Source organism: Bos javanicus, chromosome 3 (assembly GCF_032452875.1).
Source record: "Bos javanicus breed banteng chromosome 3, ARS-OSU_banteng_1.0, whole genome shotgun sequence".
Taxonomy (NCBI): Eukaryota; Metazoa; Chordata; class Mammalia; order Artiodactyla; family Bovidae; genus Bos; species Bos javanicus.
Genome location: NC_083870.1, coordinates 107,067,693 through 107,083,828, shown reverse-complemented (window position 1 = coordinate 107,083,828; position 16,136 = coordinate 107,067,693). Strand labels below are relative to the sequence as shown.

The window sequence follows — 16,136 nt, the reverse complement described above, 5'->3', positions numbered from 1 at the left end:
TTCACTGTGCATTTACTTGGAATGCAGATATTTCTGGACAAAAATAACAGCCTTGGCAAAATTCAGAAACAGCCCCTGTAGACAGGGCATCTTATTCTTAAGTCACATTTTTCCATTTATTTAAGATACTGACTCTCAGAGTATCCTGGAAAAAGTTTAATAGCTAGATCTTATTATTTTTACTTTGCTGGGGAAAACAGAACCCGAAAGAGAGGGATTATTTAAAATGGTGATATGGATATTAAGGTTGACTAATACTCTTACACTTACATTTTCCTTTTGGAAGCAGGGCCACTGAAGCCCATTTTGTTTTATTCATTGAGTTGGTGGTTTAGATCTGTTAAATACCTTGACTTACCTCCTTGCATTGGCCATTGAAGATGATTTGATGCTTTGCTAGGTCCCATGTGGCTCTGTGGTAGAGAATTTGCCTGCCAGTGCTAGAGATGCAAGAGATGTGGTTTGATCCCTGGGTCAGGAAGATGCCCTGGAGGAGGAAATGGCAACCCACTCCAATATTCCTGCCTGGAAAATTCCATGGACAGAGGAGCCTGGTGGGCTGCAGCCCATGGGGTCGCAAAGAGTTGGACACGTCTGAGGCATGAGCACATGAACAAATGTTCTAGTGCAGGAACAATGATAACAATAGTTAACATTAATGAGGATGAGAAAAATGCATGGACTATTCCGCACTCAGTAAGCACTAACATATATATATATGAAGCTAAAATAGTTCTCCTATATAAAATCTCATCACTAAAGATCTACTCATGAAATGAATGAATAAATGAATGAACAGATGAAAAGAGCAAGAGGATCTAAAGAGCACTGTGAGGGCCACGAATAACGGGGGAATATACTGGAAAAAGAAAAACTGGATCCAACAAATCGTCAAGATTCCCAAAATACAACATCTATTTTCACCACATATATATATATGTTAGTGCTTACTGAGTGCGGAATAGTCCATGCATTTTTCTTTATGTTAGTGCTTACTGAGTGCGGAATAGTCCATGCATTTTTCTTACCTAATCCTCACTGGAACACTGTGAAGAGGTAATTTTATCATCCCCATTTTACAGACAGGGAAATTGAGAATGAAAGAGATTAAGTAGTTGGTCCAAAGATACAGATAGAAACCATGAAGTCAGATTTTGGGTCTAGGTTTGGCTAAAGATTGTGTTAGAGTTCTGGAAAGATGGAAAGAGAGAAAAGAATGGGGCTTGGGGAGAGTTTGGCTGCTGGACAGAATTCATATCTCGAGAGACTTGTGGAAGTGGAATTTCTGAATCAATAAATTAACTTTTTCCTCATAATCTCTCAGGTACATTTGGAAGTTCACTGTTAAAAGTGTCTTGGCTCCTTTGTTAGTGTGTGTTATCTGCTGGGCCTGTTTAGAGGAGCATGTTGAGTTATTCCTGCCATAAGATGAATAGTTTTCTGGGCACTTGCTCTCTGGTGTGTTTTTGTGGTGAAAATAGATGTTGTATTTTGGGAATCTTGACGATTTGTTGGATCCAGTTTTTCTTTTTCCAGTATATTCCCCCGTTATTCGTGGCCCTCACAGTGCTCTTTAGATCCTCTTGCTCTTTTCATCTGTTCATTCATTTATTCATTCATTTCATGAGTAGATCTTTAGTGATGAGATTTTATATAGGAGAACTATTTTAGCTTCAAAAACTTTAGTGGAGTAAAAATATATACACAGCTATTGTTATAAAGTAGAAAATGCTAGATGTCATAAGAGAGAAGCCTATAAATTATAAGTGCACAGAAGTTGTTTACTTCTAACTGGAATGAAGGGAGTCACCAGGGAGAATTCCATGGAAAGACTGGCTTAAATTGATCCACAGCAGTGGGACTTTGACTTATGGAAATGGGAAGGAAATACATGCCAGGGTAAGTGAAGGAAACTTTGTAAAGCCAGAGTTTTTAACTTGCTCACTGTGAGAAATGCAAGTTATAGAATTAAATGACAGATGAGTATTTATTGAGCATTTAAGACAAACCAGGCATTACGTATGCTTCAGGGAGATTAATCTCACAGTGGATGAGAACAGGGTCAGCAGGTTGGAGACTGGGATTAGGAAAATTAGATTTGGTAATTTTGGTGATAGGTTAGGTAAGTGATCAGTTTACCAAGGTTTTGTATAGTCTGAGCAGTATTCAGATGTCTTTTTTTTTTTTTTTTGGCTGCAGCTTGCAGCTTGCAAAATCTCAATTCCCTGACCAGGAATTGAACCTGGGTCAAGGCAATGGAAACCTGGAATCCTAACCAGTAGGACACCAGGAAAAACTGCCTGGTGTTTCTTCTTCTTCTTGTTTGTTTGTTTTTTTAAATTAAGTAATTAATTTATTATTGGGGCTACGCTGGGTCTTGGTTCCTGTGCTTGGGCTTTCTCTAGTTGCAGCCAGCAGGGGCTACTCTCTAGCTGCAGCGTGCAGGCTTCTCTTGTGGAATGTGGGCTCTAAAGCTTGGACTCAGTAGTTGTGGCTCTCGGGCTTAGCTGCCCTACCACCTGTGGAATCTTCCCAGGCCAGGGATCGAACCTGTGTCCCCCGCATTGGCAAGTGAATTCTGAACCACTGGACCGCCAGGGAAGACCTATTCAGAAGTCTTGTGATTACATGTATTAAATAGTTTTTTTGCTGTCCCTCCAAATAATGATAATTACAGACGGTATTTATTGAGCACATACTGTATGCCTGGCACAATCTAAACACCATAAGTGCCTTAACTCATTAATCCTCACTACAGCTCTGTGGGACAGGTTCTATTATTATCATCATTTTACAGATGAGATGGAGGTTCCTTGAAGTCACTTATGTAACTTGCCCACAGGTGCTAATGTACCGTATATAGTAGAGTCTAGATTTGAACTCAAGTAGGCAGACTATAGCCCATGGGGTCGCAAAGAATTGGACATGATGGAACACAGCACAGTCTGATTTCAGATTGGGCCTGTAATCACCATGCTGCTAAAATACTCATGGCATCTAGGTTGTTGAGCAAGAAATTTGGATTTTTTTCCTGCCTTTATTGTGTTCAGTGACTCTTGGGTATGTAGAAAATTCTTTTTAGACATTCTGAACCTTTGCATTTTTATTGTTGTCTCAATACCATATTGCTAAATCTTAGAGATCGGAGTCATAGATGTCTCCTAATGAGCTTCTGTGAAGCCCACGTCCTTTGCCTCCTGGACTCCCTGGGAGAACACAGGTGACAGGCACTCAGGGCCAGGGTTTGATGCTGGACCTCCCAGTTCCAGAGACCCGTGGTTTCTAATCCTGTTAGTCATGTGGTAGTCTCTCCACCAAAATTTTAATCTTAAATTGTATTTGATTTTTTTTTAAGTCTCTTTTTGTAAACATTATTTTTCTACATTTCACTCTTTTAAATGGGTCTTATATTTCCAATCTGTATCTGCTAAAGTTCTGATGCTGGTGGATGTTGGTTAGTTTTGAGACCAGATGTACTCCATGACAGTTCAAATAAAACATACAGCCTCCTTTCTCACAGGCTTGCTTTCATCTCAGTCACAGATTCTGACGTGATTTGGGGCTGTTGCTCTGTTTCAAGATTTCTGTGGGTAACGGTTGTGGGTGACCAATCATAAATTCTTGTGAGTGAAGTAATCTGATAGAAAGGCAGGTCTCAAGTCTTAATGAAGTTCAGAGTGTTGCTTCTACGAGGTTTTGTTCCTGGTTTGGGGCCCTTTCCATTGGCTTTTAGCAAAGGATATCCCGGAGGGTGCTGAATATGTCTTTAAATGGCCTATTCTCTGTGTCATAAATGATCTCTAAAACGAAAACTAGCCACTCCCCTTGCCAGCTTCTAACCACTTCCTGTGACAACACACAGATCCATCTTAGTTTTTCTGAGTGAAAACATTATTTTCACAAGGCAATTTCTCTGCCCTTTTTCCTTCCTTCAAACATGCATGTGTACATATACACAAAAGCTAGAAACTTTAGATTTGTGATATGTAGAAAAATGGTGTATGCAAGGTATAGCATGTTATCTTAGAAAAATCTACAAAGAATAAATTAAGTTGGATACTTCCCATTATCTTCTCTGATAACAGTAGATTCAGAATGTATCTTGCTATTTGAGTCCTTGAATTTTTTTTCCCTCCAAATTTCCTAGGTGTTTTTGAATGGCACAAGCATGATACATGATTTTCCAATTAAGACAGCCTTGCAATGGCTTCAGGTAGCAGCGTAAGGAAGAGAAATAAATGGCTTTCATATTAGGAAATGAAAATTTGGTGAAGATACTTAAAAGATTGCAAAGAAGTGTTATACAGTGGTGACACAGACAGCACTAGCTCTGTAACATTTTGTGTTGAAATTGAGATTCTCTCTTTAGAGCTGGGTAGAGCTCTTTATAGGCTCTGTCTTACAAAGAGGAAGTATTCCAAATATTTAAATATCTAAAATTGTTTAACTTCAAATTAGCATACAGATTTTGCCAGAACTTTTCAGCAAAAGGAGGTAGTGTGCTTAAAATAAATTGACTAGAAATCAGCCAGATAAAAGTTCAGATGCCAGTTCATCCTCTTACTTTGTGACCATGTGTAATTCGAACAAGTTACTGCCTAAGTGATCTCACGTAGTTTCTTGACTGCAAGACAGTATCTTGGGTCTCTCCCAGAACTCTGGATTCATATATTCAATTGCATATTCAAAATTCCACTAAAATGTCTACTAGGCATTTCAAAGTTAATGTATCCAAAATAGAATTCCTACCCCATTCCCCACCCCTCACGAAAAAAAAAAAAAAAACAACACGCCAAGCAACTACAACCACCAATGAACCGCAGACCGTCTGCTTCTCTGGCTGCCTTCCCCATCTTAGGAAATAGCAGTTCTGTCTTTAATTTCTCAGGCCCAAACCTGGAAGTCATCCCCAACTCTGTTCTTTCCTTGCTCACCCCACATCCAGTCTATCCGCAGATCCTGATGACTCTTTTTTTCTTTTTTAGTTTTAAAAATATTTATTTATTTATTTGGCTCAGTCGGATCTCAGTTGGGGCATGCAGGATCTTTTTTTCCAAGTTACAACATGCAGGAATTTTAGTTGTAGCATGGAGGATCCTTACCTGCAGCGTGTGAAGCCCTTGTTGCGGTACGTCGGATCTAGTTCCCCGACCAGGGGTCAAACCGGGACTCCTGCATCCTGCATTGGGAGCGCAGAGTCAGCCACTGGAACACCAGGGAAGTCCTGACTCTTTTTTTTAAATTTGTCCAGAATATGACCGTATCTTACCATCTCTATCACTGCACCCTAATCTCGGATATCATTTCTCAGGCACTAGTTTTCACTTGGATTATTGTAATCACATTGTAACTAGTTTCCCTGCTTCTGCTTTTGCCTCTCAATACAGCAGTCTGTTCTCAATACAGCAGCAGGAGTGGTCCTTTTAAAACCTAAGTTAAATCCTATCACTCTCTCACAGGAAACCCTCTAAAGGTTTTCCATTTCACTTAGAACAAAAACTGGAGTCTTTACATATGCCCTATACAGACACAGGTGATCTGACCCCCACCTCTGGTCTCGTCTCCTGACATTCCTGTTCGCTTTCAGCTTCAGTCATTCAAGTTTCCTTGACCTCCCCTGAACACTTCAAGCCTACTTCTGCCTCAGGGACTTTGCACTTGCTCTTTTCTTTGTTGGGCTCGTCCTTTGTCTAGATAGCCATATGACTTGTTGGCTTGTAATCTGTAGGTCTGCTCAAATGTCATCGTCTTAGAGAAGCCTTCCCTGACCATTCTGTACAGAAAACTATAAACATCTCCCCTCTGGTTCTCCCTTCTCCTCTTCATCTCCTTAGTATACGCTTTATTTTCTGTCTTCCTCTATCTTCCTACTAGCATGTGAGTCCCATGAGGGCAAGATCTTTGCTTTATTCACTACTGTGTTACCAGTGTCTAGAACAGGAGAAGGCAACGGCACCCCACTCCAGTACTCTTGCCTGGAAAATCCCATGGACGGAGGAGCCTGGAAGGCTGTGGTCCGTGGGGTCGCTGAGGGTCGGACATGACTGAGCGACTTCACTTTCACTTTTCACTTTCATGCATTGGAGAAGGAAATGGCAACCCACTCCAGTGTTCTTGCCTGGAGAATCCCAAGGATGGGGCATCCTGGTGAGCTGCCATCTATGGGGTCACACAGAGTCGAACACGACTGAAGTGACTCAGCTGCAGCAGCAGCAGAACAGGGCATGGCACATAATAAATATTTGATGAATGAAATGTAGGTTAGCATAAAATTGTAGATGATCTTGACACCAGATTAAGGCATTCATATTGTATTAGTTCCCCCATTAAAGGCCCTTTATTAACCTTTCTGGTTAGTAGATTGTGCAAACGTAAAACCCTTCCCTTTTATTAAAAAAAGAGGGGATAAGTTTACAGATATTAAAGCAGTTTGCATTTTTAAAACTTTTTTATGGTAACACAGCATGTTTATATACTGTAGTTGAAAAGGCACTGTAGAAATAAAGAGCTAGTTTGATAGAAAAAAGAAGTTGTAACCCTTCTCCGAGTGAAGGATCCTGGATGTTAGATGTACTCTTGGCTGTTGGGTCATCTGTGTTTTTTGTGTGTCCACACTCCATTTTATAAAGTATCTCTTCATAGGAAAGTAGATGAAGAGGGGGCATTGCAAGAACTTTGCATGTGCAGCTTGGATTGGGCAGACTTCTTTCTAGCCTTCGAATGTGTTTCTTAGGTTTATTGAAATATAATTTAGGGACTTCCCTGGTGATCCAGTTGTGAAGAATCCACCTTCCACTGCAGGGGACATGGGTTTGATCCGTGATCAGGGAACTAAGATCCCACATGCCACGGGACAACTAAGCCTGCGTGTCACGACTGCTGAGCCCGCGCTTTCTAGAGCCCGTGCTCCACAGCAAGAGAAGCCCATGAAGTGCACCTAGACAAAGCCCAAGCACCTCAATGAAGAGCCAGCACAGCCAACATAAAAAATTAATTAAAAGTATAATTTATATACGATAAAATCCATCCATTTAGGACTGCAATGTTGTGAGTTTTGACAAATGTATATAGCAGTGGAACCATCATCACCATCAGCATGTAGAACATTTCCATTTCCTTGTGTTCCTCCTTTGTATTCTGTTCCCTTCCCTCACCCCATGCCCCTGGCAACCACTTATCTGATTTCTGTTCTTATAGTTTGCTTTTCTAGTGAAATCACACAGTATACGTGATTTTGCATTTGGCTTCTTTCATGTAGCTTGTTACTCTTGAGACTCATCCAGGCTGTTGTATCAGGAGTATGTTCCTTTTGTATTGCTGTGTTGTAGTCCCTTGTATGGATGCACCACAGATTATTCGTTCACCAGTTGATGGACATTCGGGTTGTTTTCAGGTTTTAGTTATTTTGAATGAAGCTGCTATAAACGTTTATGTGCAGGTTTTTGTGTGGACACATGTTTTCATTTTCCTTGAGTCAGTACCTGGGACTTACATTGTTTGGTCATATGTGTGTGACTGTTTTCTAGAGTAATTTCTGGAGTGGCCAATTTCATCCCCACCAGCAATATATGAGAGTTCTGGTTGCTTTACATCTTGCCAGGACTTGGTTTTAGTCATTCTACAGGTGTGTATATGTTAAAATGTTTTCAATTGCTGCTACAATGTCCGTTTCAGGTTTTCATTTGCAAGCAGGTCTTAGTTTCATGAACGGCACTGTTCTCTGCTGTCATTGAGCGTCCTGCTGTCCCCTTGGGCGGCTAGTAGAAATCAGGTAGATTTTTCACCTCTTGGAAAACATACTTGTGGAGCAGTTTTGCTCTCCTTGCTGATCGTCAGCATGCCTGATGTGAGGTCTGTTTCATGGAGCTTGATCTGCATGTCATCCTCTCTGTAGTGATGTTCGGATCCGTTGCCTCTTCCTCCCGGATTGTGGGTGTGGAAGGATTGCCCACCCACTGTGCCAGGGAACTTGTGGACACTTAAACATCCTTCTGTACTTTACCTCCTCCCTGCTAGTGGTTCCCTGGTGCTGCTGTGACTTTTTCTTCTGGCTCCATCCCAGCCAGGCTGGGAATGGAAAGTTAAGAGTGTGACGTCCTCTGACAGCCTCCCATCTTGTAGAAGGGTCTGAGGCTTGTTTGTTTAAGCTGAACAGAGGATGCCAAAGATAGAGTTTGAGTCAGCTCAGCACCAGCTTAGCCGCCCCTTTTTGCTCTCCTGGTTCCTCCTTCCCTCTCCCCTCCCCCTCTGGCCAGTTGTTTCCTGGGCTTTGTCTGAGACACACTGTGGAGTTTTAGTCCCGTCTGCTACTGCGTGCGTGCGAGATGGGGGAGAAGCCGCCAGGAAGTTTCTGACAACCCTGAGCTGCGGGGCCTCTGCCTCTGCTGATAGTACGGGACGGCGGTAACCTCAGGAGAAAGGCATTCAGAGGCTGCGCCGAGCTGTGGGCTTGTGGCTCACTCGGGGGAGGAGGAAGGACGGGCCTGGAAATGCCTCTCTTAGATACCTCTTATTTGCCACCAGCCATCTTTATTTTGACTCACGTTCTTGGAGTTGCCGGTGTTCTATACTGGAAAAGATGTGCCAGAGGCAGAGCAGGTAACGGTGCCCAGTGCTTCTTGGAATCTGCTGTGGGGCTTTTGGGGGTGGGGTGGATGACAGAGGTCTTCCCACTTGCTTGCCTTAAAGGGCCAGCACAGCCTGTGGGCCATCAGACGTGAGTGTGTGGAGGACCTACTGAGGATACCGGGCTGTGCCGGGACCAGTTTAAGACTGGGCCCTTTCTTGCTCTGTGAGGCTTGTCTGGCGAGGCGGTGCTGGTAGGATGAGGTGATGTCTGGGCTCGAGGCTGAGGGAAGTGGCAACTCTGCTGACTTGTTCCTTCCTCAGAGAATCAAGCCCTTCCATTCCTTACTTTCTCAGTCTCAGAGTAGTTTTTGGATCTGTTTTTTTTTCAACCAAAAGCATAGAGTAACTCTGTCACCCTCCTCCAGGTATAAATGTGGGAGAACTTGTGGGATTAGACAAGTTTCTGGATTTGCTAATTATTCGGGTGAGAAAAGGCAGAGGAGAAGAGGTCAGTGAGAGGAAAGGGTGGCAGGCTGTCCTTGCCGAGGTGCATCTGGGAACACAGGGATGCCTCTGTTCTCTTTGGTAGGATTGAAACTGTTCTTTTCCCCTCAGGCAGCTACACAGTTTACACAAAGTGAACCCAAGCCATCATGCATCCTGTTCAATGCAAGGAAGTTAGCTGTTCTTTTCCCCAGGTGAATATTCAGATCCTGATATTAAAATTTTATTCATTTTGTTCTTGAGTGGTAGCAGACCCCTCTTTCTTCCCGAATTACTATTTGCTGCATTATATTCCTTTGGCTTCTAAATGCCCAATGCTGGGATCAGCCCTGTGTTTAGCGGATTCTAAGTCTCCACAGTTGAGGGCTGATACAGTCTGGCTTTTGCTGGCTACACTCTCGGATCTCAGTGCCTTTAGCACTTACTGTCTTTGTGACCCGCTTACTGCCTTCAAGCCAACCTGTTGAGACACCTGTTACTTTATATCTTACAATTAAGATGCAGATTTGATGACTTACTACTTAGGAAACTATCAGAATTTCATGAATGCTTGGCAGAATTAGATTCAGTCATTCCCAGTGTCTTTTTCCAGTAAGTCCTAGAAAAGCTTATGACTAAATATTCAGCTCCCAGTGTGCATCTGTATCAGCAAAAGCAGACAGACATTTGGAAATGTGTTCACTTGTGTAGTAGTGTGTTTTAGAAGGTAGCCCAAAGTGGCTTTCCGGATATGTAAGCCTGTGTTTGAGCTTATAAAGAAAGGAGTAGGCAGGCATGAGTTATTTGGCCCTATATGCTATATCGTATGAGATGAGAAAGTAAATATTATTTAAGCGAAGGCTGATACTTTCATTTTCATTTTTCTGTGCATGATGGTAATGGCATTTCTCAACCACTAGTTGCTTAACATTTTAAGAAGTTTATCCTCAGTATAGGATTTGCTCTTGAACTTAGAAGTCATAGCCCTATCTTTGAAATGCTTCTTTATGTTTTAGAAATACTAGTTTCACAAACAGCTGTAGTAAAAAGAAGAAAAATACACTGTAAAAGCTTTTTATTTTTATGAAACAACTTTGATTCTAGTGCCTATTAGTTATATTGGGAATATGCTATGTTCAGTTTATCCATAAAATTAGAGTGGTGGTTTTTTTCAGTTGGAGAATATGAATTCTAAAACTTTCACAGAATTACTTTGGAGGTTCTGAACTCATTTTAATTTAAATTTTAAGATGTATTTTATCTATTAAAATGTATTTTAAAATTACATGTGTACTCTAATGTACTATCTGCCAGTTGGACATCACCAGAATAAAGTTTCTCCCCCATTTCTGTGTATATACTTAGAGTGCTTATGAATGTATTCTTGATTAAAAAGGTGAAGATTATGTCTTCTAGTCTGGTCTTTTTTTTTCCTTCCTCCACTAATAGCAAGTATGTACAGTATTGCAGAACGCACTGCAGAACATGAGTCCTGTGCTTAATAAACATTAGGCAAGTCTCAGATGCTCAGTTGTAATAGTGAGTGGGTGACACGTCCGTCATTAAGAGATCACATTGTAGTACTGGCTTAGTGGACGACCAGTTTCTGTGATCCTTGCCCCACTTTTCTAATCGTATCTACATATTATAAGAATGTACATAGTTTTTAGATATTGAAGACATTTGACTTTGAAACAATATTTCTGTTATTCCTTCATGCTCTTGTATAAATTTATTTGAGTAATATCCTGAGATTAGAGGCAAACTGAAACTGTTACTGTTTGTTTCTATTTGTGTAAAGCAGTTAAAAAAAAAAAAAGGTTCCCTATAGTAAAATATAGCACAGAAATAAACAAGATGCTGAGGCTGATATAACTGTAATTAAGTAATCTCTAATTTCAATCAAAATTACTTGATTGGTTAAGTCATTTGGCTTTAAATAAGTAATATAAATTTGAATCTGTAAAATTGAGTCATGCTATTAAATACTGAAATTACATGTTAAATATGTTGAGTTCCATATAAGATTTGTTTGAACAGTTTCTGCTCTTTCAGTGGAAATCACTAGGCTCCTTAGTGCTAGAGTTCTAAGATACGGTACTCGAGTAAATCTTCATTGTGCTTGTGTACATTTTTCATTTCTTCCATTCTTAAAGGTGATCACATATTCTGTATTGCTCTTAGAGTTGAAAGGGACCTTGCCTATTAACCAGCCCAACTTCTTACTTAGTCCTGCCCTTGTCAGAAGTTACTCCTTTTGCTTGAAGGTAGGTTCTGATTGTAGAACATACAACCTATGGACTATTCATTCTGTTGACAGAGTTCTTTTTTAAGCTGAAAGTTGCCTCTTTGTAACTTATGCCCATCAGCCAAATTCTGCCTGGCAAAGATCAAGTAAGTGTACACACAGTCCCCAACTGTCTGATGGTTCGATAGATTTTTCAATTTTAACAGTGGTGTGAAAGAATATGCATTCAGTGGGAATCGTCATCTGAATTCGATCTTTTCCTGGGCTGGCGGCAGGCAGCGCACACTCTCTCCTGACGCTGGGCACTGGCAGCAGCCACAGGGCTCATTCAGCCACATGGTCATGAGTGTAAACAACCGACACAATGATTCTGTACCCACACAGTCATGGTTTTTCATGTTCAGTATGGTATTCAGTAAATTCCATGAGATATCCAGCACTTCGTTATAAAATAGGCTTTGTGCTAGATGGTTTTGCCCAGCTGTAGGCTAATGTAAGTGTTCTGTGCACATTTAAGGTAGGCTCAGCCAAGTGATGTTGTTTGGATATATAAAACGGTTAGCCATATCAAATGCATTTTTGACTTAGGATTCCCCCGCCCCCCCGCAGTTTTTATTTATTTAGTTTTGGCTGCGCTGGGTCTTCGTTGCTGTGTGGGCTTTTCTTTAGCTGCAGCAAGTGGGGGCTGCTCTGTAGTTCTGGTGTGTGGGCTTCTCACTGCGGTAGCTTTTCGTTGCGGAGCACAGGCTCTAGGTGCGAAGGCTACAGTAGTTGCAACACATGAGCTCAGTAGTTGTGGCTCACGAGCTCTAGAGCAAGTAGCCGTGGTGCACAGGCTTAGCTGTTCTGTGGCATGTGGGATCTTCCTGGATCAGCGATCGAACCCATGTCTCCTGCATTGGCAGACGGATTCTTTACCACTGAGCCACCAGGAAAGCCTTGGCTTAGGATATTTTTAACCTATGCTGGTTTATCAGGATGTAACTGCATCATAAAAATACCTGTATTTCCTCTTCTAGTTGTAGGCTTGCTTATACTTAATCTGTCTTCACCAGCCTAAAGAATTCTCTTTCCATTACTACATGCAATTAAATAATCCTAACTCCTTGTCATTTTAGCATTCCCTTTGGACAGTTAAAGTATTTTTTGCTTTGAAAATGTGGTGGTCATGTGTGTATATAGAGGTGAAGGAAGTACAGCAGAAACATTGGGGAAGGCATGTTTGGTTACTATTCCTTAGCTTTCCTTCACTATTTTTTTCTAGGTGTTAGGAGTACATTGGTGAGACACTGTTATATATGTACATGACTTTTACAGTCAAGTTCCCAAGTCAGCATGTCTTCAGCAGATGTAAACGAGAACAGGAAGACACAGTTTCTACTGAAGCCATATAATACCTGTAAGACGGAATTTGGCACTCACTGAGTACTTGGAATTTTACATAGTTTTCAGTACACCATGTCTACACTTGCATTCACATATATTATCTTCTTGTTTCCCAAACTTCCTACTGTTTTAGCTTACATCTTCATTTTTCCTCTCTGGGACTGTTGAAACAATCTATTTTACCCATTCTCTATATCCTCTACCCCCTCTGTCTTCTAACTGTAGCTAGAATGATCTTTCTAAACTACAGAGCTGTCTATGTCACTCTCCTGCTGAAAATCTATTAAAGCTTTCTTTCTGCTTTTGAAAGAAAATTCAAACTTTTTAGCAGGAGATAAAAGGGTTTTCATGATCTGCCCATTGCCTGTTTCACTAGTTTTACTTCCTGTCTTGGCCTTATAAGCACTCAGTCCTGAAACATCATTTAAAACTTGTAGACATCTACCTGAAATGCCTGTATCTTCTTTTTAACTGGACAACGTAATACTTGTCATTCAAGGTAAGTGGTTATCACTTCTGGAGAGCCTTCCTTGACTGGAATAAAAGCTCCTCTTCTGTGCTCCCGTAGCATTCTGTTAATACTTCTTATTCAAACCTGTGTTGTCATCTCTTCTAGCTTGGTTCTCTGCCCACTAGTTAGATTCTGTTAGACTGTAAGATCTTTAAGAAGAGGAACTCTTACTCATCTCGGTGTCTTAAATGTCTATGACAGAATAGATGTCAGTGAATGTTACTTGAACGAATAAATGAAGGAATTAAGATAGCATCAGATTAAGCTGTAGTGGGAACTGTGCCCGCTTTATTTGTATATTTACAGGGCTTTGCTGAGCTTGACGTGAGGCCTGAGGTGGGTGCTTAGTATAGGATAACTGAACAGTATAGAGTTGCCCTGTGCCTTAGCTTATTAATATCCATATGGTGGTAGTGTAAACAGGAAAAGGGATTTATTTTTGAGAAGAACTTTTGAACTTTATGTTTGTGAAAGGACAGATTTCCCCCTACGGTCTTGTTTTCTTTCTCTGTAAAATGAAAGAGTTGACAATCCAATCTCTTAAGGTTTTTTCCATTTCCAGCATCCTACTAGAAGGACCAGCTGTAATTCCTGAATCTGGACCATATGAAGTACAATCTAGAATTGTACCATGACTTTTTTTTTAAGCTGTTCCATTACACTGTTGAGTCTCATTAAACCTAAGTTATAAAATGACCAAACCCTGTGCGTGAACTGCTGTTGTCACCCCTCCAAAGATTGCTGTTCCTTTGGTTTTCTAGAACTTCAGCCTAAGACAGACATTCTAATGAAATTTTGTCCTATGAGATTTGGTATAGGCTTTTGAGATTGCTTTAAAATTTTTTTTTAGTACCTTTTAAGTACTTTTTTATAATTATTTTATTTTATTTTTTTTGGCTGTGCTGGGTCTTTGTTGCTGCGCACGGGCTTTCTCTAGTTGCGGTGAGCAGGTGCCACTCTTCATTGGGTCATGCGGGCCTCTCATTGTGGCGGTTGTTTTTGTTGCAGAGCACAGGCTGTAGGGCACATGTACTTCAGTAGTTCATTCATTGGGTTATGCAGGCCTCTCACCGTGGTGGCTGTTTTTGTTGCAGAGCACAGGCTGTAGGGCACATGTACTTCAGTAGTCGCAGCCTGTGGGCTCTAGAGCGCGGGCTCAGCAACCCTTAGCTTGTGGTGAACAGGCTTAGTTGCTCTGTGGCCTGTGGTATTTTCCCAAATGAGATACTGAACCCATGTCCCCTGCACTGGCAGGTGAATTCTTATCCACTGTACCACCAGGGAAGTCCAAGATTGCTTTGAATTTTGATTCTTTATGACTAGGCTGTGCTGCATCCACTTGTATTATCTAACATTTTATTAGGGGCCTCCCTGATGGCTCAGATAGTAAAAAAATCTGCCTGCAATGTTGGAGACTCAGGTTCAATCCCTAGGTTGGGAAGATCTCCTGGAGAAGGAAGTGGCAACCCACACCAGTATTCTTGCCTGGAAAATTCCATGGACAGAGGAGCCTGGCAAGCTACAGTCCATGGGGTCACAAAGGGTCAGATATATAATGGATATGCAGATTTTTAAACAAATGGTCAAATTCCTAATATATCTTTGCTGAAATAACTAAAGCATTAGGTGTTTTAATCAAGATGCAGTCTTTGTCTTTTTCTTTCCTTAGTTATTTTTTTCTAGGTTGTGCAGTGTGTGGAAAGACCAGTGAACTTGGAGTCAGAACATCTGGGTTCTGAATCCTAGCTTTTGTGCTTTCTACTACTATGGATATTAGACAGACACTTAATTCCTCTGGACTTCAAATCTCTAATTGGCATGAGAAGAAAAAAGACTGAAGTCTCCAGTGTCCTGCAGTTCTGACAGTGTGATTATCTGGGCCATACTTGCATCTAGTATGGAATTGTCACTGAGAACTTGTTGAGAGTCTGGGGTTAAACTGCCTGTATTTTCCTCCTGTCTCTGCCCTGCTGGCAGAGTGACAGTAATCTATATGGGCCTCTATTTCCTCATTCGTAAAATGGGGTTTATAATACTTCATGATTGCTTTGAGTTAGTTCTTAGACTATATTCTACACATGGTAAGGACTGTGTAATTGTTTGCTGTCATTATTATACTTAAAAAACCAAAAGATATCAGTGAAGACATTGCAGTTTCATGTAGGCTCCTGGGACAAAATATAAATGTTTGTTTTTATAGTTGAGAATTTAAAAATACGGTAGAAGCCAATGTGGAAATGTATAAAAACTTAGTGATATATTATGAATTATTTTCACACACATTAGAAGGAAAGACTCTGTTTGCTTTATTATCCTCAATAGTGGGTGATTTTGATGTTTTGGGAAATAAATGAATAGCTTCAGTTTTCTGTGCTAGTAAGAAAGCCAGTAGCTATAAATTCTCAGATAACTTCTAGCCACGGAAATATTAGCTTGAATCTCTTCCTTCCATTCAACATTTTAACGAATCTGCAGGGAGCAGCCAGATTCACCTTTTCCTGCCTCTCACATCTGGTGAGCTATGAAATGGCTAAACATGGGCTAAAAAGGAGCAGGGACGACCTGGGTAATCATTACACCGGCTGGTTTTCTCCGCTAATTAAGAGCTGACTGTCTCCATCAGGGTCCTGTCTTTCCTGTCAGCAATGGATTCCGTTTTGAGGCTCAGAACCTTCTAGGATCCTAAAGGGAAGGCCTGTCTCCTGTTGGCTAGACTGACTTTGTCCCCACAGCTTTCTCTTACTTTCCTCAGTCTCTAGTACCTTCAAGGGAAATAAGCTCTGCCTAGATCCCAGGGGAGTGAGAAAAAGGCAGGTTTTGGTTCACCTTCCCAAGAGAATTGTTGGGATTAAATGAAATGATACTTGTTTAAAGTTTTTAGCACATTGCATGTGAACTAACAGTTACAATAGATGCTCAGTTAATTTTAGCTTGGATTAT

The 16,136-nt window shown here is 41.0% G+C and overlaps 1 protein-coding gene across 17 annotated transcripts in view; it reads left to right on the top strand.

Moving 5' to 3' along the window:
• The window catches only part of MACF1 (microtubule actin crosslinking factor 1), a 340,889-nt gene that overhangs the window by 98,279 nt on the left and 226,474 nt on the right, over positions 1-16,136 (top strand). The window contains exon 1 of one of the 17 annotated variants that reach the window (XM_061412429.1): positions 7,806-8,598. The exons of 15 other annotated variants lie outside the window; for them this stretch is intronic. In XM_061412429.1, coding sequence (XP_061268413.1) covers positions 8,490-8,598 — 109 coding nt within the window. In that variant the 5' untranslated portion in view covers positions 7,806-8,489. Of the gene's footprint in view, positions 1-7,805; positions 8,599-16,136 lie in introns of those variants that run through there. One more of the 17 variants, XM_061412432.1, reaches the window with a different exon arrangement.